Source organism: Gracilinanus agilis, chromosome 1 (genome assembly GCF_016433145.1).
Source record: "Gracilinanus agilis isolate LMUSP501 chromosome 1, AgileGrace, whole genome shotgun sequence".
NCBI classification, from domain to species: domain Eukaryota; kingdom Metazoa; phylum Chordata; class Mammalia; order Didelphimorphia; family Didelphidae; genus Gracilinanus; species Gracilinanus agilis.
The window spans coordinates 754,052,691-754,075,966 of NC_058130.1; the positions used below are offsets into that span (position 1 = coordinate 754,052,691).

General features: G+C 47.1%; 2 protein-coding genes across 2 annotated transcripts in view; one reads left to right on the top strand and one right to left on the bottom strand.

Annotated features, from left to right (window-relative positions):
- Window positions 1-8,452, top strand: part of RHOF (ras homolog family member F, filopodia associated) — a 28,462-nt gene extending 20,010 nt beyond the window's left edge. The window contains exons 2-4 of the mRNA XM_044685410.1: window positions 4,877-4,981; window positions 6,668-6,802; window positions 7,509-8,452. Coding sequence (XP_044541345.1) covers window positions 4,877-4,981; window positions 6,668-6,802; window positions 7,509-7,673 — 405 coding nt within the window. The 3' untranslated portion in view covers window positions 7,674-8,452. The remainder of the gene's footprint in view (window positions 1-4,876; window positions 4,982-6,667; window positions 6,803-7,508) is intronic.
- A 617-nt stretch (window positions 8,453-9,069) lies between these two features.
- TMEM120B (transmembrane protein 120B) overlaps window positions 9,070-23,276 on the bottom strand; it is a 48,271-nt gene continuing 34,064 nt past the window's right edge. The window contains 7 exon segments of the mRNA XM_044685411.1: window positions 9,070-10,939; window positions 11,227-11,295; window positions 11,707-11,771; window positions 13,643-13,735; window positions 14,563-14,624; window positions 15,677-15,742; window positions 20,692-20,781. Of these exon segments, the coding sequence (XP_044541346.1) occupies window positions 10,829-10,939; window positions 11,227-11,295; window positions 11,707-11,771; window positions 13,643-13,735; window positions 14,563-14,624; window positions 15,677-15,742; window positions 20,692-20,781 (556 nt within the window). The 3' untranslated portion in view covers window positions 9,070-10,828.

Here is a 23,276-nt window from a genome sequence, read left to right on the forward strand (position 1 = left end):
GGAAAAAGAGAGAAAGAAGGAAGGAAGGAAGAGTGAATGAAGAAGAAAGGAGTGAAAGAAAGAAAAAAGGAGAAAGGAAGGAAAAAAGAAAGAGAGAAAGAAGGAAGAGAAAAGAGAGAAAGAAAGGAGGGAGGGAGAGACACAGAGAGAGGGAAATGAGAGTTCCCTGGTACTCTGCCCTAGTCCAGAGCACAACTAAAATACTGTCAGCCTAAGTGAGTGCCACAATTCAGGAAGGACACTGGTAAAATGGAACAAGTCCAGAGAACAGTCATCAAGACAAGAGGGCTGGAGACTGCCCTAAGATGTCAAACCGTTCCCAGCCCAGCTCCAGCTCACCTTTCCAATTTACTTAAACATGACATGAGTGCAGTCCCTTCGGCCCCCTTGCTAGTTGTCCTGTAGGACGTTCCATCTCCCAACTGTGTACCTTTGCCAAGGCTGTGCCCCCTGTCTGGAATGCCCTTCCTCCTCATCTGTGCCTCTTAGGCTCCTCCAAAGCTCCCCACAAACTGCTTCTGCTTTCCTGACCCACCACACTACTTGTATTAGTCGGCCTGCGTCTTGCATCTACTGCTATATCCATCCTGTATATTGCCTGACTAGATTACAAATTCATGTTATCCACCATCACCGCAGCCTGGAAGTGCTCTTATACTTCCGTAATGGATCCCATATCTCACTACCCAGAGGAGCTATTCCAAACCTTCTCTTCCCTCAATTCTCCCCCACACCTCCTTCCCTATCCTTCAGCTGAAGATCTGGCCTCTTCAATGAGAAATAAAGGCAGAGAGTGGAATAGTGGCTTGGAGACAGGAAGTCTTGAGTTCAAATCCAGTCTCGCTAGCTCTGCTTGCCTCCATTTCTTCAACAGTAAAATGTGGATAATAATAACACCCTACCTTGCAGATTTGTTGTGAGGATCAAATGCTAATGTTTGTAAGAAGTGCCTCGCCCAGTGCCTGGTGCATAGTGGGTACTCCATTCTCTTTCCTCTTTTCCCATCACTATCTTTTCTGCCTTCCTTTCCTCTTGACAAAGAGGCAAAAGACCAACCCCTCTAGACAAACCTTTGATCCATCCCCTTCTGTTTTCTCCAACACATAGTAACCTTCATCACTCCCTCTCTTTCACTAGTCTTCAGTCTCAATCAAGATTTATTAAGCACCTACTATGTGCCAGGCACTGCTCAAAGCATTGGAGAATACAAAGAGACAAAAGGCAGTCCCTGCCCCCGAGGAGCTTATAATCCTATGGGGGATACAACATGTGAACAAATCTATATAAAGCAGGCTATAGCAGGCTTGATAGGAGATAATTAGCAGAGGGAAGGTGCTGGAATTAAGAAGGATTGAAGGAGGCATCCAGTAAAAGATGGGATTTTAGCTGAGGCTTAAAGGAAACCAGGGAGTGAGGGAAGGAGAGCTACCATCCACTGGTTCCTTTCCTAGTGCTTTCAAACATGCACCTCTCCCATCCTTTAAAAAAAAAAATGCGATTCTACCATCCCCCAACTTGTCATCCTCCTTTTTCTGAACCAAATTCCTAGCAAAATCTGTCTACACATTGTGTCTCCACTGCTCACCCATTCACCTTTTGTAAACTGGATTCCAACCTCATCACTTAACTGAAATTGCTCTCTCCAAAGTTGCCGGTGATCCTCAAATGGCCAAATAGAATGGTTTTTATTGAGATCTCATCCTTGAATTTTCTGCTACATTTGGCACAGGTGACTAATCACCCTCTCCTTCTGGATAGTCTAGTCCTGTGATGGCAAACCTATGGCACACATGCCAAAGAGGGCACACAGAGTGCTCTCTGTGGGCACATGCACCATCACCTGCCAGAGTTCATTACTAGAAAGATAGAGGGACCCAGGTGGAACTGCTCCCTTCTTCCTCTCTACTGTGCCTGTTGACATTTTTTCACTTCACCCACCCTTCTGCCCAGCAGCCCAATGGGAGCACATAGTGGGTAAGGTGGGTGGCTCACAGGTAGCAGAGCTAGAGGGGAGTGGAGCATTCTGGCCACTCCCCCATACTCCACATGTACTGACGACATTCCTCATTCACCTACCCCTCTGCCCAGCAGCCCAATGGGAGTGCTTTCTCTCTCCCCTGTGTGGGGTAAGGAGGGGGGCCCATGTAGCACTCATTCTTGGGGGGCAGGGCATGGCACATGATCTGGGGTATTAGGGGGCACAGCATGGTACACAGTCTCTAAAAGGTCTGCCATCACTGGTCTAGCCTCTCTGGTTTTTCATGACACGACTCTCACCTTGTAACAACAATAATAATAGCTAGCATTCTCCTTAGCTCTTCAAATTTCACAAAGTGGATCTTGTGTGATCCTAACAACAATCCTGTTTGTAAGAGCTATTATTATCCCCATTTCACAGATGAGGAAAATTAATCAGATAAAGATTAATTGACTTGCCTATAGTCCTATAGATTCTAAGAGTCTTGGGTAGGATTTGAACCTCAGGTCTTCCTGTCTCCAAGTCTCCAAGGCTTCTTGCCTGACCCAGCTCTCTCCTAAGCTGGTTAATGATTCATATGGGGCCCCAACCATTGGTGTTCCTCCACAGTTCTCTGCCTTTGGCCCTCTTCTCTTTTTCTTCTATCTCTTTTCCCTCCTTACATTTCTCCCTTTCGTCCTCTTTTCTCTCCTCCTCCTCTTCCCCTTTCTCCCCTCTCCCTCTCCCTCTTTCTTCTTCCTCCTCTTTCCCTCTCCCTGTCTCTCTCTTCCTCCCCATCTCCCTCTCCCTCCCACCCTCATCATTATCATCATCCACTGTTTCCATTGGATTTTTAACTATCATCTCTATGTAGATGACTCTCAAATCCACAAATCCATCACCAGTGATCCTCTGAGCTGCAGTCCCCCATCACCAATTACCCATTAGACATTTCAAACTAGATGTCCTAGAAACATCAAACTCAGGACATCCATAACCCAACATGCCCCAAACTCTTTTGTTCCAGACTTCCCATCTCTGCCATTCTCCAGATTTGTCACCTCAGTCTTATCCTGGACACTTCACTCTCCCTCATCCACATCTGCAACCAGTTACTTAATGTTGCCTTTTCATCTGATCCCTTCTCTCTATTCATACAGTTACCACCTTAGTTCAAGCCCCGTTGCCTCTCTCCCACACTCACAGCAGCTCCCTAATTGGCCTTATTTGCTCCATTCTCTCTCCATTCCAGCCCAAACTACACACTGCTACTGAAGTGATTTTCCTAAAGCAAAGATCTGACCACAACATTCCCCTTCTCTGTGAACTCCAATGGCTCCCTATTGCCCTTACTCCTCTGTTTAACTTTAAAAGCCCTTCCCAACCTGGCCACAACCTGTCTCTCCAACCTTGTTGGACATTACTTTCTCTCCCATATTTGATAGTCCAGCCAAACTTGCTAGTTTCTTCACACATGGCACTCTGTGTTTCCTCTCTGTGCCCTTGTACCAACCATCCCCCGTGCCTGGGATGTACCCCGCTCCTACCTTTGCCCCACTGAGTCCTTCTCTTCCTTCAAGGTACAGCTCAGACTTCATCTAATGAAGCCTTTCCTCAGCCCCCTCTCCGAAAACCAGCACCCTGTTCCCAAATACTTGATTTTATTGTTGTTCAGTCATTTTTAGTCATGTCTGACTCTCCATGACCCCAGTGGGGTTTTCTTGGCAGAGAGCCTGGAGTGGTTTGCCATTTCCTTCTCCACCTTATTTAACAGATGAGGAAACTGAGGCAAGCAGAGTGAAATGACTTGCCCAGGCTCACTCAGCTAGGAAGTGTATACTCTTCCTGACCCCATTTGGGGTTTTCTTCACAGAGATACTGGAGTGATTTGCCATTTCCTTCTCCAGCTCATTTGACAGATGAGGAAACTGAGGCAATAGAGGTTAAGTGATTTGCCCAAGATCATGTCTCAAGCCAGATTCAAACTCAGGAAGACGAGTCTTCCTGCTCCAAGCCTGGCACCCCATCCATCTTGCCACCTAGCTGTCCCCATCTACTTGATAAATGTATATGTATTTATTTTCTATTTATTCTGTATGTGTACATATACAAAAATCACTTTGGCATATATATACATATATATCTATTCTTCATATATACACATAACACAAATTTTATTATTTTTATTATTATCATTAATTAATTATTCAGTGATGTGGTCTTTGCTTTAGGAAAATCACTTCGGTACCAGTGTGTAGTTTGTGCTGGAATGGAGAGAGAATGGAGCAAGTTAGGCCCATTAGGGAGCTGTTACAATAGTCTAGTATTCATTAATAGTACTGATAATATTGTTTAATATCTAATTAATAATTATTATTAATTACCATTCATTAATATTGTCATTATTATTATCTGAGAGACTCATTCTCTTGGACCCCATTGGCTGGAGGAGCAAGGGGCAAAAGGTGTAAACAGTCAAATCTGGGCTAAGGAAAACCTTCCTGATCATCTGAACCACTCAAGAGGAGATTGGGCTGTCTTAGAACTGTGATGGCAAACCTATGGCATGTATGCCAGAGAGGGATGCTCCCTTCCCCCTCTCCACTGAGCCTGAGGACATTTCTCACTTCACTGTCCCCTCTGCCCAGCAGCCGAATAGGAGCACTTTCTCCCACCCCTGTCTGGGGTAAGGCAGGGCAGCTCACGTGCAGCATGAGGGTTGCAATTTGGGCACTTGGTTCACCATCACTGCCTTAGGAGATAATGGGTTTTCCATCACCAAGGAAGGTCTTTAAGCTGAGCCTGGCTAATCGCTTGTTAAATATTTGATTGAGTGTGTTATCAAGGAAATTCTTAGTCAAGTTTGGGCAGACACAGTGACATTTGATGGCTCTTTAACCCTAAACTTTCTCAGGTCAGGAAGACTATGACCGTCTCCGTCCACTGTCGTACCAGAACACTCATCTTGTCCTCATTTGCTATGATGTCATGAACCCCACCAGCTACGACAATGTGCTCATCAAGGTGAGGACTCTGTTCCCCACATCCTCCAACTCTGAGGGGTCAGACTGGAGACCTCTGACCCCTGACTCCTCATCCTGACCCTCTATAGGTCACTGGGTGGAAAGAGGTTCTTGGGACAGGGTCAGCACCATGGAAAGGAGATATGGCTGAAATCTCCAAGGATCCCATGTGCTGGAATTCTCTTCAGCCTCCACCTGGGGCCCTTCCCCATGACTGCCCAGAGAGATCACAGAGATCACAACTTCCTTCCTTCCAATAATACTTTCAGGGCTACAAAGCCTACCACAAGCCTATGATAAGAGAAGGGCAAGGACCATTATTGTCATTTTTCAAATGAGGTAACCAGGTCTCAGGGAGATTAACAAATTGGCCAAGGCCAAGAAGATACTGAGTGATGGGGCCAGAGTCAGGGACCTGAATTGAGTCACGTTGGCTCACTCAGACTCAGTTTCTCCATCTACAATATGGGAATAATAGCACCATCTTCACAGGGTTTATGTAAAAGTCAAATAATGTATGTAAAGTACTTTACAGATTCTAAAACTATATATATATATATATATGATTGCTATTGTTATTATTGTTATCTAAGAGATCAGCTAGATATAGAACCAGTCTCAGCTCTAAGACTGGCTTCAAATCCTTCCTCTGGTAAGACTAGCTTCCTGTGTAACCCTGAGCAAATATCTCTATCAGACTCAGTTTCCCTATCTGCATAAAATGGGGATAATAAGGGCACCTACCTCAAAGGGTGACACTCTTAAGACTATAAGTTGCAATAGGAGATGTCAGTCTGCACTAGTAGATGTAGTTTCCTCATCTGGGAGTTCTTTTGCCAATGAAATTACAGGTCTGGTATTTTTATTGTTAATAATAAAATTTTTAAAATTTTTAAATTTTTTATTTTATTTTAAAATAATAAAAAAAAATTTTAAGAACTGGATAGACAGAGATCATTTTACAGCAGATGAGTAAACTGAGGCCTAAAGAAAAGTGGCTCAGTTAAAGGCTTAAAAAAAGACCACAGAAGGGGCAGCCAGATGGCACCAGGTCTGGAGGGGGGTCCTGGGTTCCAATCTGGCCTCAGACACTTCCTAGCTATGTGACCCTGGGCAAGTCACTTAATTCCATTGCCTTGCCCTTACTGCTCTTCTGCCTTAGAACCAATACACAATATTGATTCTAAGATGGAAGGTGAGGGTTTAAAAAAAATTTAATACTAGGAAGAAAAGGGTTAAGGAAAAAAGTAGACAACAGAGCTGGCATTCAAATCCATACACTTTTACCCCCATATCACAGATTTGGATGGATGTTGTGGAAAGAGGGATAGATTTGGAATCAGGACCTGGGTTCAAATTCTTACTATTTGTGTAACTTTGGGCAAGTCACTTCTCTATGGCCTTCAATTTCTTTCTCTGTAATACTGGGGAGAGGTAAACTAGATAAGTTCTAAGGATCTTTACTATTCTGTGTGACCTTGGGTAAGTCCCATCCCATCCTTGGGTCTCAAGTTTCTTTATCTGCAAAATGAAGGGGTTGGACTAGCTGGCCTTAGAGGTCCCTTCTGGCTAGGATACATTGTTCTTGCCTCTTGCTATGAGAATGATCCAGTCCAGCCTGCAGTCCCTCCTCCTCTGGCCCCACAGCATTAGTGCTATCTATGCTTTCTACTCAATCCCCCTGCAGTGGTACCCTGAGGTCACTCACTTCTGCCATGGGACGCCCATGGTCCTCATCGGCTGCAAGACTGACTTACGAAAGGACAAGGAGCAACTGCGCAAGCTGCGAGCGGCTGACCTCGAACCCATCACTTATGCCCAGGTCAGTAGAGTCTGGGGACTTCCCTGATCCCCAAACAGCCACTGGTCCCTTCCTGGGCATGGTTCTCTAGAAACTTTGCTCTAGCATGAAACTGAGGCTTCTCCAGCCAATCAAGAAGGGGTCTGCCTCAGTGCCTTGTGGGGTAGAGGAATCTCATCTTCCCTCACTTTTAGGCATTAAAAATCCCCATCTCTCTTTCTCTGTCTCCCCTTCCTCCTCTTTCTCTTCCTTTTTTCTCCTTCCTCTTCTCTTTTTGTTTTTCTCTCCTCTCTTTATTTCTCATCGTCTGCTCTTTCCTGTCTCTTCTCTCCTCTTCTGCTTATCTCTGTTCTCCATCTCTCCTTGCATCCTTTCAGGGATTCAGCTGGCAGAAGCTGAGCTCCTTTATGGATCCAGCACCTGCCCCACCACAAACAACCCTTTATTTTCCATCAACACAGACTGGCGAGGGCCAGTCTCAGGATGGAGAGGACAAGGGGTAGCTGGGACTAGTGAGGAGGGAGTAACTGGCCAAGCCATCCTGTGTCCATCTCCTCCATCTCCGTCCCTCATAATCCTCCCAAAGTGCACTGGGCTGGAAGGATTCGTGTCCAGGAATCCAAGTATTCCCGCCCGTGCTTTTGTCCCGAGCCTGCCATTACCTGGCCTGGCTCCCCCATGTCCCTGGCCTTCTAGACATTCATCCTGGGCCCTGCTCCTTTGACAGGGCGAGAGTGCCTGCCAGCAGATGAAGGCTGCCCTGTACCTGGAGTGCTCGGCCAAGTTCCGGGAGAACGTGGAGGACGTGTTCCGAGAGGCCACCAAGGTGGCTCTTAGTGCCCTCAAGAAGGCGCAGAGAAAGAAGAAACGACACATCTGTCTGCTGCTGTGATGGGCCCCCAGGCCCTGGACAGACCGGGACGTCTCCCCAGGCTCCTACGGAGCTAGGGGCCGGGGGACGAGGGGTGGACACCACCGCTGCTCTGGGAAGGGACCTTAGATCCCATCCCCAGGTGACTCCTTCCATGCACCGAGTCAGGGCAGAGCTGGAGAGATCCCCAGAGCAGGGCATGGCATGACTTCCATGGAGCACAAGCCTAAATGCAATTCCCTGCTGCCTGCTCGGAACCAGTGACCCAGCCAGTCTCATGGGTTTGACCCAAACGCTGAAAATGGGGCTTGGAGGCTGCCCAGCAAGCACCCAGGCACCGGGCTAGGTGTTGGGCATACCAAGATACTGAAATGATCCCTACCCTCGAGGAGCTCCCACTATCAGGCACTGGGGAGAAAGGAGCCTTTGCCTGGGTTCAAGTGTCCACCTGCCACCCGCTTAGTGACCCACATGGGCAGAGCTCCTCCAAGGGAGGTGGGGGACGGGTCAGTCAATCCCTCCAGGCTGAACGCTGCAGGACTGACGTGGGGAGAAGGTGCAAGGGAAGCGGGCCTTGACCCCGGACGAAGGATAAGGTCCCTCACACGGGAGGGGTAGATGTCCGATTCACTGACCGGCAGGATGGACACTTGCACTTGCTGAGGCCATCCTGTTCCTGGACAGGTTGGACTAACTGACCTCTGAGGCCCCAAGCCAGTCAGACTGGCACCCCCAAAGCCCCCTTTCTCACACCCTCTTGGACACACTCCGTTTGACATTAAAAGCCACCACTGGCACAAAAGAGATTCTCGGCCCCGGATCTTATTTGGTTGGGAAGACACTGAGCAGGGGAGACTAGCCAAGTGTGGGAGGGCAGCTCCATTCCACTGTGCCTCCAACATCCACTTTCAGGAGCATCCCTTCCCATTCCCCAAACCCACCCTGTGTGGCCGAGATAAATCCAGCCCCTGCTCCCCCTTCCTTCCTGCCCCTAGAACCCTGGGCCTATCAGAAGGTTGCAGACAGCAACCACTAGCCCTCAGAGGCCCGCTGGCCTTCCTTCCTCATATTCAAACATAACTGTCCTCACACTCTCTCCTCTCCGAATATATAGCTTTTTTGCTTATTCCAGAGGAGCAAACTGAGGTCCAGAGGAGAAGTGAGTAGCCACAGAGAGAACCCCATCTTCTCTGCTATGGGGTGTGGTGGTTAAGGAGGTTCTGAGTTCTAGAGGAGGGATCAGAAGCCAGGGGCTTCTCCATCAAAGGATTCCATGGGATGGGTCAATGAGGCCAGGGCCTGGGTAGGCAGAATTACAGCCCATCAGCATTACTGCCTCCATTTGAAGTGGCCGTCCTCATCCAGGGGTCTCCCTTTAATCCACCACCACCCCCTTTTTCAAAGAAAGCAGGCTTCAGACAAGTGAGAATTTTTATTAAAAACTGAAACCACCCCAGCATCCTGGGAGGGGGCAGCGGTCATCTGAAGACTAGGAATGTGGGAGAGGGAGAAGGAATTTGGGGCAAGATTCAGGCTGGTACTGGCTGGTCGTAGCTAACCTCCTTCACCTCCCCAAGATGGCGGCACGTGTTGGCCACCACCCAAACAGAACTGACTCTCAATTACCGGCAAGAGGGGGCAGCCCGGATGCCAGATCTCTTAAAGCGGCAGATTAAAAGAAAGATTTCTCCTTGGCTTCTGCATCCTGCCTCCCTCTCCTCCCCCCAAATTCACCTCCCAGTCGCCCACATTCCTCGGACTTTAAGGCTGGCTGGAAGAGAGTTCTTAAGAGTTCTAGTCCAAGCCCAGTTTTCCCTGAGTGCGCACACACTGACCTCGAGAAGGGGAGATCCAGAGTTGACCACAGAAGTTGAGTTTCAACCACCCCGACCCCACCCCATCCACGTTCAGCAGACCACAGCACCCTCTGCTGGTGTGGGTCAAGAATCACTGTCCGCTCTTGGGAAGCAGCTGGTCCTGGATGGCCAGAGCCCGGCAGCTCCCCTAGGAGAGAGGTGGGCATGCAAGGCCCTACGGAAGTGGGGGAGACTAGGGGCTTGGGGGGGGGAAGTGGGGGGACTTTAGCATCACGGCTGGAAGGGACTTCAGGGATCTTTTTCTAGGCCCCCACTGAAAAGGAGGAGATGGAAACTCAGACAAAGCTCAGAAAAGTAAATAACGGCGCTAGAATTTGAACCAAGGCCTTCTGTCTCCAAATCCAATTTTCTTTCCATTATACCAAGTACTCTCGAGCAGCGGAACGCCAGGCACGCTCGCCGGAGTCCGAGTCTTGTCTTGTAAACATTCTTCCATCCCCCTCTCTCCAACACAAACACGTCGGCGAGGGGCGAGGATTGGGGGAAGAAGTCCCGAGAAGGGCTCCCCGATGGGAAGCGGGGAAGTGAGAAGTCATGGGGGGCTCGGCTCCAGGAGGCACAGATGCCACCGGAGACGAGCCCAGGTAAGAGACAGATGGGAGGAGAGAGCCGGAGACGACGACGGAGACGACGATGACGACGATGGAGAGACAGGGAGTGGTTCTCTAGGACCTTAATTAACTGCCCCACACTGGGGTAGGCAGGAAGGAAGAAAGGAGGATCCTGGGGGGGGAGGGGGGAGGTAAGCAGCATTCCCAGGGGAGGGGGGGGGAAGGCCCACAGGACACTGAAGGAAGGATTCACTGCCCATTCCCATCTTATGCCAAAACAGCAGGGCAGAGCCCAAAAGTTCACTTCCAAACCGAAATCTGAACCACGGGGAGGTCCTGAAACGTGCTCATTCTCCCCTGCTCCTCTGCAGCTCGGGGCAGGGGGAAGAGCACCCCTAGAAAGGGCCCGAACCTGTGTCGTCTGGCAGCTACGGGGGGCAAGAGAGGTCTCTGGTTCCAAGGGAGTGGGGAGGACCCAGTCTTAAATAGACACATAAATAGGGAACCAGGCATCTAGATTGGGTGGGGCACAGGTCTGGGGTAATACTGAATGGAAGAGTTCACATTCTTCTAGCGTGGAGCTAGGTGTAACGGAGGTCCCAAGGCCTGCTCCCAGTCCCCCAGAGGCCTGAGACCAGAGAGGAGCCACCTGAGACCAGAGAGGTGTCCAAGACAACACAACGTCCCCCGGTATTCCCCCAGGCTGGGTCGGGGTCCAGGGCGGCCAGGGCAGGGAAGGCATCACTGCTCATAACTTCATCTTGTCTCTATTCTTCTGGAGTTTGGCATGTACCACTTTGAGTGTAGTCAGGAAATTGCCCAGGAAGAGAATGAGAAACGTGATGGCCAAGACGAAGACCTTCGATGGGGAACGAAGAGGGAGAGAGCAATTGAGTCCGGCTGAGAAGTCTCTCTTCCAAGCGGGGGCCGAATCCTTCTTCTAAGCCCCCAGGCCGCTGCCTCCCGGCCCTCAGGAACAAGGTAAAGTGGACAGAAGGCAGAGGCCTCCTCTCCCAAATTCAGAGGATGGGCCCTGGCCTGTCTCTGGCTTACTCCTCTGCCCCCTCCCCATTCCTACCCTCAGGAGAGCAGGGTTTGGGGCAGCAGACCCTTGGCAGCATCCCCACCACCACCAGGCCTCCATACCTGCCACTCTTTGCATTCTTCATGGGTAGAGAGCTCAAACAACGTGATGGCATTATACAGCTGCCAGAACTGGAGGGAGAGAAAGCAACAAGCACCCCCTTACTATCAGGGCATGCCTCCCTAGACTCGGGCTGGGGGGGGGAAGGAATCCTTTTGACCTCAGATGGAGTGTGGAGACCCTGAGTCTTTCCCTCAACATTCTCCCCAAGTGGGGATAGAAAGGCAGCGATAGGGGCAGCTACATAGCCCAATGGACAGAGAGCCAGGCCTGGAGTCAGGAGGACCAGAGTTCAAATCTGGCCTCGGACTCTTCCTAAATGTGTGATCCTGGACAAGTCACTTAACTCCCATTGCCCAGCCCTTACTGCTCTCTTTGGCTTAGGAACCGATATGCGGTATTGATTCAAAGATAGAAAAGTAAGGGTTGTAAAGGAAAAAAAGGAAGAAAAAAGAGTATTGGGCCTATTTGGGATGACTTACATGACCACAGAACAAGATTGGTAGGAGAAAAGTAAGTCCTCTCCACATCCAAGACTGGAACCCTTCTGTGGAAGAGAACACAGAGTTGGGGGACAGAAGTCTGTTACACACCATGGGAAAGGAACTGGACATGATGTCAGCAGATACCCTAAAATCAACCTCTCTCTTCTCTCTCACTTCTCCTTCTCTCTTTCCCCTCCCTCCCCACTCTCATCTTCTTTCTCTCCCTTCTCCCTTCTCCTTCTCCTCTCTGTCTCTTTCTTTCCCGTCCCTCCCCCTCTCATCTTTCTCTCTCTCCCTCTCTCTTTCCCTTCTCCTGTCTCCTTCCTCTCCCTCCCCCCATCTTCTTTTTCTCTCTCCCTTCTCCTTCTCCTCTCTCTGTCTCTCTGTCTCCTCCCTCTCTCCTCTCATCTTCTCTCTCCCTTTCCCTCTCTCTCCTCTTCACCCCCCTCCCCCCTCCCTCTCCCTCCCTAGGTCTCTCTTGTTACTAAGTCATTTCAGGCATTTCTGACTCTTCTTGACCTCATTTTGGGGTTTTCTTGGCAAAGATATATTAAAGTGGTTTACCTTTTCTTCTCCAGCTCATTGTATAGATGAGGAAACTAAGGCAAACAAGGTGAAGTGACTTGCCCAGGATCACACAGCTAGGAAGTATCTGGGGCTACATTTGAACTCAGGTCTTCCTGACTCCAGGCCCAGTGCTCTACCCACTGCACCACCTAGCTGCCTATTGTTTTCTCTCAATTATCCAACAGCTATAAGACTGACTCTGGGCAAAATCACTTGACCACGTCTCAGCCTCATATGTTTCCCCCACTGTGAAATGGGAGTAACACTAACTGTACTCTCTCTACCTTCAGGGTTATTAGGAGGAAAGTATTTTATAAACCTTGGAGCACTCTGCAAATCTGCAGTTCTTCTTCTGTGGTAGTCATTAAAGAGAACAAAGGCTTATGGTTTTAGAGCAAAGAGGGACCTCAGAGGTTCTCTAGTCCAGGTATCAAAATACTTGGCCCACAAGGCTCCCAAATGTGGCCTAAACTAGATTTGAAAATTGGGCAGCATGCAGCAAAATAAATAAATAATACAAGAAAATAGAAAATGTTACCATGTGGTTTTCTAAGCCAATAAGCAAGCTGCAAGAAGCCCCAGGTACATTTTGGCAGCCCCTATATTTTTTTTTAATAATATTTTATTTTTTCCAATTATGTGCTAAAAATTTTTTTTGACATTTAAAAAAAATTTTTTGAGTCCTCAAAACAACCACACCAATGCAACTATCAATAATATGTAAATAAGTCTTGATTGATGACATGTTAAAACCAGTGGAAATGCGTGTCGGCTATGGGGGGGGGGGGGTGAAGGGTAAAGTAAAAACATAAATCATGGAACCATGGAAAATTTTTCTAAAAAATAAAATATTTAAATCTTAAAAAAAAAAAATTTTTTTTTGAGTCCTGGGTTAAAAAAATGAAACAAGCCAACCCAAGAAGGTCTGGGAGGGAATGACCGAAAAGTCAGGATTCTTCTTGTGTTGAAATTACCTGAAATATTTGGATGTAGTTGGCTGTACCGGTAGTCCATGTTAAACTTCTAGTAAAACATTCATTTTTTTTAAATGTTTTTTTTAATGTATTTTTTTTAACCCTTGTACTTCAGTGTATTGTCTCATAGGTGGAGACAATTCATTTTTATTAAATTAATTTTATTAAATGAATTAACATTCATTTTTATTAAAAAAGGCTTGCCATGGAGGATCTGGGTTCAAATCTGACCTCAGACATTTCTTAGCTATGTCACCATGGACAAGTCACTTAACCCCATTTGCCTTAGCCCTTTTGTCCTTCTGTCTTAAGAGTTGTTACCAGGACACAAAAGGCTTAAAAAAAAAAGATCTGCCCTTGGTGGGGAGTGCAGAGTAGCTGGAGGTACTCACCCACTGTGAGGTCCAAATGATTCCGTTCCCCTAGAGCTCGGAGTCTGTAGAGGCATCCGCTCTGATAGTAGTATTGAAGGAACTGGACACAGCCTGCAGGGCAACAGGTATTGGGACCTGGAGCTGCTGGGGAGGCCAGCTCCCAGATCTAAAGCTGCCATCTAGTCCTACTAGCTCAATTTGCAGATAAGAAAACTGAGGCGCAGAGAAGAAGCTTAGTAACTCACCCAAGGTATTAACCATCAGAGGTGGGATTTGAACCCCAACCCTCTGACTTCAGTTAGCATTCTTTCTCCCTTCCACCTCTTCCAAGTCCAAATCACTCTAAGAGTGCCTCAACCCTACCCTATTCCCAAGGCAGCTGTCTAAAGTCACAAGGGTAGACAGCTATTTTCTGTGCATTCATCCAAAATCCTAGAAAGGGGGACAAGCTGGGTAGCTTGTGGATGGAAAGCCAGGCCTAGAGACAGGAGGTCCTGGGTTCAAATCTGGCCTCAGACACTTCCTAGCTGGGTGACCCTGGGCAAGTCACTTGACCCCTATTGCCCACCCTCACCACTCTTCTGCCTTAGAACCAATATACAGTATTGATTCTAAGATGGAAGGTAAGGAAGGGTTTAAAGAAGACCAAACCCTAGAAGGGACTTGGACACTGGAGAGAATGCCTTCTGGTCAGGGCTCAGAGTGAACTCAATGGGTCAATCCTGGGGCTCCCAGCCCACCCTCATGATGTTGGGGGGTTGGAGGATAGGCTGATATGGAAGAAAATAATCCCAGGCATCTGGGTCTACTCTGACCCCATTCCCTTGGCACTCATATCCCCTTCCCTGACATGCAGAGGGCAGCTGAGAGCAGAGTCCTTTTCTGTTGCTAAAAGGGGCCCCTACTTTGGGGCAAAGGAGAAGGAAAGAGACACTCACTCTGAAAGATGGAAAATGCTAAGAACTGACTGCGGAACTTTTGATAGATGAGTCCATCTGGCCTGGGGGGTGGGGGGATGGGGAGTGAAAAAAATGAGAGACCAGGTTGTCCCATCAGAAATGTCAACACCACCAACATGCCCATCACACCCTCACGGCACCCCTGAGCTAAACACCCACAGCCAGAGGGAGAGAACTCTCCACCCTGAGCTCACGGAAAAGAAAAACATCACAACTCACTGACCACCTAATGGTCTGGGGCCAGATCTTAGTCCAATGCAGTACAATCAATCACTTCCTCCTAACCTCCTGAGGCCCCGTGGTGAAGACCTCCATCCTGTTGTCTTCTCTTTTCTCTTCCTTCCTTCCTTTCTTTCCTCCTCTCCCCAAACCTATTATTCTCTATTATCTCTCCCTTCTCATTCTGTCCTTGTCTTCTCTGCTCTTCCCCATTGTTCTCTGTTTCTCTCCCACTCTCCTTTCCTTTCTCTCCTCTTCTTCTTCTCTCCCCTTTCTCTTTCTCCCTTTCTCTCTCCCTCTCTCCTCTTTCCCTTCTCCTCTCTCCTCCTCCCACTTCTCCCTTTCTCTTTTCTCTCTCTTCCCCTATCCTTCCTCCCCCACCCCTTCCCTCTCTCTCCCTTCTTCAGCTCTCCCTCTCTCTTCTTTCCCTTCTCCTTCTCTCCCCCTCTTTCCCTTCTCCTCCTCTCTCCCTCTCTCTCTCTTCTTTCCCTTCTCCTTTTCTCCCTCTTTCTCCCTCTCATTGTTCTCTCCCCCCCCCCCCCCCAATTGCATTCTCTCATGCCCTGTTCTCCAGTCCTACCCACATCTGGTGATTCAGGGCCAACATGAAACCTTCATTCCTTGAGAAACCCAACAGTGGTCAAGGTTATCCACCTGGGCTCCTGACTGGGAATACCCAGGCTCCCTTGCTTCCCAGGCAAGGAGTCATCTTGGAGCTGTGTCCTTAATAGCCCTCCTATCTGGATCCAGCCCAACTCAGGCCCAATACCGTTTACCAAGCAGATCCTGTATCTGAAGTTTGGTTTAAAATGTCCTCCAGCCCGCTTGGCCCTCCCACCCCCCTGCCCTGTGTGGGGAGGGGAAGAGAACTCACCAGGTCAGCATTATCCCACTCAGAAAGGTAGAGACGTAGTGGTGAGACACCCACCAGCCTTTGATTCTTGGAAAGAAAGAGAAAAGGAGCTTGGGTTGGGGGAGAAAAAGCAGAAAGAGGGCTCCCTCACACCTCCGGGATGCACATCTCTGAGGAGACCAGAAGTGCTTTAGGAGCTTTTGCAGGGTTTTTTGGGTGAGGATTTGGTTCTTAGCCCCTTAATCACAGAAAGGACCAACTGCGCAGAGCTACAAATGTGTGTGCACACACAGACACCCAGCACACACACGGGTCCTCTTGAGGATGCCAGAAAGGATGTCAAACTACTTTATCTTCCTATATTCCAATCTCAGCTGACCAGGAAGCCCCGAGCCTTCTGGAGGCTCTCCTACTTGCTGCCTGCCCAGGTACCCTTGAAGTCACTGCCCCATCTAGGCAAGCAGCTCTGTCATTTGTAAAAGGAGAAGGTCAGACCCTGAGGGCCAGCCTGGGTCAAAAGTCCCTTAAGTGAGACTCAGAGACATTCCTACCCTTCAGCAGCACCTCGTGAGCTCCCAAAGGTTCCCATGGCCCTCGGACAGCCCCTTCTTTTCCTAGATAATCATGAGCTGTTGGAGAAACAAGAAGCCCAAGGAGGAACCTTTCCCTGACGCCCTCCCAAGTCCAGAAAAATCCATACTGGACTAAATCATCCAGATAACCCTCCTGCTCACATCTACTTCTCCCTGGTAGCTTCAAGGGTGTAAAGTGTGTTTCCATAAACAGAACATGGAGTTTCTAGAGGGCAAGGACGACATCTATGGAACAGGCTTGGGGAAGCAGCACTCACTAGGTCCAGTTGGAGAACAATAGGGAGTAGATGAAGTGCTGAGTCAAGAAGACTCAAGTTCAAATCTGGCCCCAGACACCTGCGAGCTGTGTGACTCTGGGCAAGTCACTTAATAGATAGCTGCCTCAATTTTCCCATTTGTAAAATGGCAATCTACCAAAGTGGTTCGGGGGATCAAATGAGATTACACAACTAGTAAATATCTAAGGCTGGGTTTGAATTCAAGTCTTCCTGACTCCAGAACTCCAGGACTCTACTGGGCAAGTCATTTCTCTTGATTGTGTTTCCTAGGTTTTTCTTTAACTTTTATTTAAAAATTTTTTTTCCATGATTCATGTTGTCTCCCTCCCCCAAATCTGAACCTGACAAGCAATTCCACTAGGTCATACATCTATTATCACTCAAATCCTATTTCCAAATTGTTTATTTTTGTAAGAGTAATCTTTTAAAACCAAAACCCAAATCTTATACCCAAATAAACAAGTGATAAATTGTATGTTTTCTTCTGAATTTCTACTCCGACAGTTCCTTCTCTCAATGTGGAGAGCATCTTTCTCATGAGTCCTCGGTCGTGTTTCCTCATCTTTAACACAAGGGGCCTCATTCATGGTCCTTCTGGTTCTAACAATCTCTGATACTGGCCTGGGTTCTTTTCCTTTTTTTTTTTTTTTAATTTAAGTTTTATTTTTCTGGGTTCTTTTCCTTTTTTATTTTTCTGGGTTTTCCTTTTTAAAATTTATTTTATTTTTCTGGGTTCTTTTCCTCATCACCTCCTGAGATAAGTCCCCAGCAGTGATTCTCCTTCCTCCAGGGGGCCAGGGAGTGATTTCAAGGGGCCTCTGAATTCAGACGAGAATTCACAAATAAGCAAATGACCTCTGTGGGCTGGATACCATGTTCTCAGGGATATATTTAAAGTCTAGACTTTTTTCAGTTTGGACTTGTACTTTCATGAGTTTACAAAGGTCCCACCAGAAGGAAATTCCTTTTCCCAGTGCAGATCTCCAATTGTTCTCTCAGAGTGTTCATATAGAAAGAGCCCTGGCTATAGGGTAGGAGGAACCGAGTTCAAATTCCAGATGTATAACTTATTCCATGTGGCTCACGTAAAACTCCCTAGACTTGGAGTCAGGAGATCCAAGGTTCAAATCTGGCTTCAGATATTTCCCAGCTGGACATCCAGGCAAGTCACTTAACCCTTGCCCTTCTTAGAATGGATCCTAAACCAGAAGGTAAGGGTTTAAAAATAATAATTATAATATTACAAAATAATTTTAAGGAGAGAACATTCAAATGATTAGATGTCTCAGGAAAAGCCTCTTGAAGAACAGAAGCCTGAGTTGTACCTTGAAGGAATTCAGGGATTCCAAAAGGCTGGATGAGGATATAGGATGCTCTAGATATAGATAGGGGAGACTCTCTGGGAAACATTGGTTTGACTCAAACAGGAAGAGTGAGAACAGGACTAATATGAAATAAGACTGAAAAGATAAGTGGAAGCAGACAGGGGAGGGCCCGAAATGCCAGGCTGGAGACTTGAATAGGGAGCCATTGATTATTTTGGAGTAGAAGAGTAACGTGGCATTTTAGGAATGTCCCTTTGGCAGCTGTACAGACAGTAGAATAAGAATCAGAGAGCTTAGAAGCTTCAAGACCAGCTCGGAGGCTCTTGCAATAGTCTAGGATGAGCTGGGTGGTGGTTATTCAGTGTGTCCAACGATCCATGACCCCCATTTGGGGTTTTCTTGGCAAAGATATTGAAATGTTTGTCATTTCCTTCTGCAACTCATTTTACAGATAAGGAAACTGAGGCAAAACAGGGCCAAATGACTTTTCCAGGGTCACACAGCTTGGAAGTATCTGAGAGTAGATGTAAAGTCAGGTCTTCCCAACTCTGGGTCTCGTGTTCTATCCATTGTACCACCAAATAGCCCAATTTGTCCTATTAGCATCTGATGACAAAAAAATGGCTCCACAATAGCATCTACAGATATTTTTAAATGACATTATTGGGGTCATGGAGAGAGGGCCGCCCTTAGAATTCTGAAAGTGCTGGGTTCAAATCTTGCCTCTGACAGGGAATGGCTATAATGAGCCCAGGCAGCTCACTTGCCCTCCAAGAAATCCAGGGAGTCCTCTATTTCTAGAAAGCAGATAATGTGAGTCCAGGAAAGAAGTTTCTGACTCATGGGTGAAATTCCATCAAAACAAATACATAATCAAACCTGGCTTCAGCCACTTCCCAGCTGTATGACCCTGGGCAAGTCACTTGACCCCCATTGCCCACCCTTCCACCTATGAGACAATACACCGAAGTACAAGGGTTTAAAAAAAAAAGATTTAAAAAAAAAACAAATACATAAATGAGGAGGGTGGTAGTATTCACTCTACAGGCAGCATGGGGACCCCAGAGTGCACAGAGTGCTGGGCTTGGAATCAAGAAGTTCAGACGCGTATTAACTCTGTGATCTTGGGCAAGTCACTTCACCCTGTTTGCCTCAATTTCCTCATCTGTCAAATGAGATAGAGAAGGAAATGGCAAACTGGCTGTGTGTCCCTGGGCAAGTCACTTAACTCTGCCTCAGTTTCCTCAGCTGTCAAATCAGCTAGAGAAAGAAATGGCAAACCACTCCAGGATCTCTGCCAAGAAAACCCCAAATGGAGCTATAAAGAATAAGACTGAAATGAATGAACTACCACAGAAAAGTGTGCTCTGTGCTTCCTAAGGAGTCTTCAGATGAGAGGTTGGAGACCTCAACATGATGTCATGCCTCTGTTTCAGTGACTAAGGCAAGCTGGAGCCAAAGACTCAGCCTCCTTCCCCTCATCCCCACATTTAGACCTAGACAGGCTCACAGATCGTAGAGACCCCTTAAAAGTCACACTCATGGTCTGGTGCTGAAAGGAGCCAGAGATAAATAACAACAGCTGGTATTTACAGAGTGCTTTAATTTTTCCAAAGTGCTGCAATACGTGCCACCTCATTTCATCCTTACGATAATCCTGGGGGATAGGTGCTAGTATAACCCCCATCTTACAAAGGAGGAAAACTGAGGCAGACAGGGGTAAATGCACAAACAGAATCTGAACTCAGGTCTTCCCAACTCCAAGCTCAACTCTATCCATGGAACTTCCTAGCTTCCCTAAAGGCAAAACTGCACAGGGTGAAAGAAAAAAATGCCTGAGGAAGCTGAGCTTCAAGCTTCTAAGCATATTAATTTATTAAGCAATGTATGCCAATTGCCCACCAAGTCGGGACTAGTCACCTTCCTCAACTTTGGAACTAGACCCCAAATATAGAGGAAGGCAGATTTTTGTATATTAAAATATATATTGATCAGATAAAACCAATTAATTAAAAGAAAACAATGAACAAGGATATAAAATTAGGTCATCTGATTTTTCCGATTAGACACTCTTCAAGTTGGGAGGAAGAAAGCAAACGGGTACAAGTGCTTGAAATCCGAAAAGGTGGTGTACTCCACTAAAGGACTCAAGAGCTGGAAGGGACCCCAAAGGCCAGCTAAGGTCATCCCTTCCTTTTCCAGCTCCCTGAGGGCAAAGGACTATATTTGTATTGCCAGTGTTTGGCACAGTGCCTGGCACATGACACCTATTTAATAAATGTCTGTTGGTTGCTTGCCGGATGGTGGTGCTCCATCCCTCCTCAAATTACACTAATATTATTTGGGTTTAAATATTACATCCCCCTTCACCCCCAGGGCAGCAGGGCCTGGCTTTTGGGTTGGGTTTTTTTTTTTTTTGGCTTTGGGTTTTCAATGCCTAACACAGCAGCTGGTACTGAGTCCACGTTTACAGATTGACCATTCAAGGTCATAAAGGTAATGTGGGTTCTTTGGTCTCTAACTTGACTTGAGATTATTCCTTGATTGGGGAAATTTCCCCTGGCAACCACCTTTTAATATATTGAACCCATAAAATCTTTTTTTCCCCCTTACACCACACAAGAAAATGGAACACTTCTCTCCAAGTCAGATATTTACTGGCTATGACCATGGATAAGTCACTTAACCTCCCAGGGTCTCAAATTTCCTTATCTGAAAAATAAGGAGATTGGACTTCCCGGCCTCTGAGCTCCTGGGGTCCTAGGATCCCACCTTCCTCCATTCCCCTCTTTCCCTTAGGATTCCCTCCTTCTCCCAAAGCTCTGGGCAGCCTTTGGTACCTTGAGCCATTGCTGATGAGAATGCTTTCCCGGATGGTGAGCGTGCAGTAGTACCAGACCAGCATAAAGTTGAACACTTCATCTGTTACTCTACGGCAGAGAGAAGAGGGGTTATGAAGAGAAGAGTGGCTCTAAGACGTCCCAACTAGAGAGCAATATGGCGGCAGGGAGGGAAGCCCTGAAGGGTACTGGATGAATATATCTCCCTTCTCCCCTCTAGGGGGAGCCAATGAGCCACCAGCTATGAGGTCCACTCAGCTGAGAAGGTGGACACTACAAAGGTCTGATGTGTCCCAAGATCACAGATCAAGAACTGAGAGGGCCCCCCTGGAGGACACTGAGCCCAATCCCTTCATTTTACTATTTTTACTGATGGGGAAACATTTAGAAAGAAACTCCAGAGGGGAAGTGACTTAGAATAAAAGTGACCTCAGAGGCCACTGCTATAGCCTAACCTCTCAATTTACATATAGGGAAACTGAGGCCCAGACTTAGTGATGGAATGAATTTCAGGGATCATCTCATCCAACCCCTTCACTCTCCCTACCTGTCTGGTCCCTCCCCACTACGCTAGCCATCCCCACCATCATATTAACTAGTATTTAAGGACTACAAGTGTTAAAATAGAAACATCCCTGCTGCCATGTATTGACTTAGAAAACCATAAATCCACATGATGTTGTATGGTATTTTTATTGATTTTGTTAAACTTTCCCCAGTTATATTTTCATTTATTTGGGGCTGCAATTAGGAGTTTTGCTAGCCTGGGTTTGGCATCTCTTCTTTTTTCTACTGTTTTATTTGACTGTCACAAAAACTCTAGGAGGTTAAGTGTTATTATTTCCATTTTACAGATGGGGAAATTGGGTCTGAAAGTGAGGTGACTTACTGCCCACGGCTAGTGTCTTAGACAGGATTCAAACTCATGTTAGCTTGACCACAAGTCCAACATTATGTGTCCAGTGTGACATCTAGCCATATGCTCCCTGACCCCATTCCAGGGCTTATCCATTTGTCTTCCTCAGTTAGAATGAAAGTGCCTCGCAGGCAGGGATTCTCTTTATTATCTTTCAGTCTTATTTTGACTCTCCATGACCCTATTTGGGGTTTTCTTAGCAAAGACACTGGAGTGGTTTGCTATTTCTTCCTCCAACTCATTGTACAGGTGAGGAATCAGGTAGCAAAAAGGGTAAAGTGACTTGCCCAGGGTCATATAGCTAGTAAGTAGTGTCTGAGGGCAGATGACTACAGACCACGTAACTCTAGATCCACTGCACCACCTCTAGTACATAGTACGGGTGCTTAATCAACGTTGCCTGATTGATTTTTCCTCTGAGCTTCAATTTATAGATGGGATGACCTCTGAGGACCCTCAGTTCCCTTTCTGCAACAGGGAAAGCTAAGTTAGGGGGTGGGGGTGGCAAAAGTCTTTGTTTTGAATATTCAAACTGCCAGTGAGCCAGGAAAAGAACTCCTAGAATGGCAGGAACCAAATAAATGCCCTGTGGCTTTGGATGGTCTGAGTTCTCAGCTCGTCCCCCAGAGAGTTGAGACCTCATAGCCAACTCTATTAACTGCCAGTGGGTTGCCCGCTCTCTGCAGTATACCTCCCAGGGATCCTGGCTATTGTCCTCCCTTCCCCATCCCCAAATATGTGTTTTAGAAAACAAAATCTAATTTTAACCACGTCTATCAACACAGTTCAGGGATTCTGGGAAACTTGAGTCTAAGGAGTGGGAGAAAAAGGCACCCGTGACAGCCTTTGTCTTCAGATTTTCTGCCCTGTTCTCTAGCTCTACTGGAAATAGGACGTTTCTATCTAAGATTATTTTCCTCTATGTATAGCTCTATGGATTGTATTCTCTCCTCTGAGCATCCCGCCTTTCTTAGACTAGAGGCATCTTGAAGGCTGGGCTGTCTCAGTTTTGCCTTTGTAGTCTCAAAGGGTCTGGCACACAGCAAGAGATTAATACAAGCTTGGTAACTGTTTGATATCTCTACCATGCGCCCACCTATTAGCAGCCTGCACTGGCAGCCAGGGAATATTAAGAGAATCTAAAGAAAAAGCCCCCAACAACACATGGGAGAGGTTTTCTGCGAAGGGTTTTTGGGAGGTCCCAGAGAACCACGGGATGGAAAAGCCTGGTAGAGGGTTGAAATGTGCATCAGTGGAAGGATCCCCACAAAGCAGAGATCATCAGTTCATCCATGAACCCCCTGGACCTGAACAGGCATCCCTTTTCTCCAACCATCTCCAACAAGGGGTTGCTGCCTCCCTTGGCTGAAGAAGCAGGAGGTGAGGGAACCATGAGTGGGAAACTCGATGCAGATACAGCAACATGGCCATCTCCTCCAACCCAGAAAGCATTTATAAAGGGACTACCGTGTACCACACAGGAGAGGCGGTGTGTCCCTGCACACAACATTAGAAATTGCAGGGTGGATTTTTTGTCTCTTCCAGACTCTTTGTTGGAAGAAGTCTTGACCAAGAATTCTTTTTTTTCCCCCCCAAAAAAAACTTTCTGTTCTAATAACTCTAGGACATAAGGGCAATCACAAGCACTGTGCTAAATGCTTTATTATCT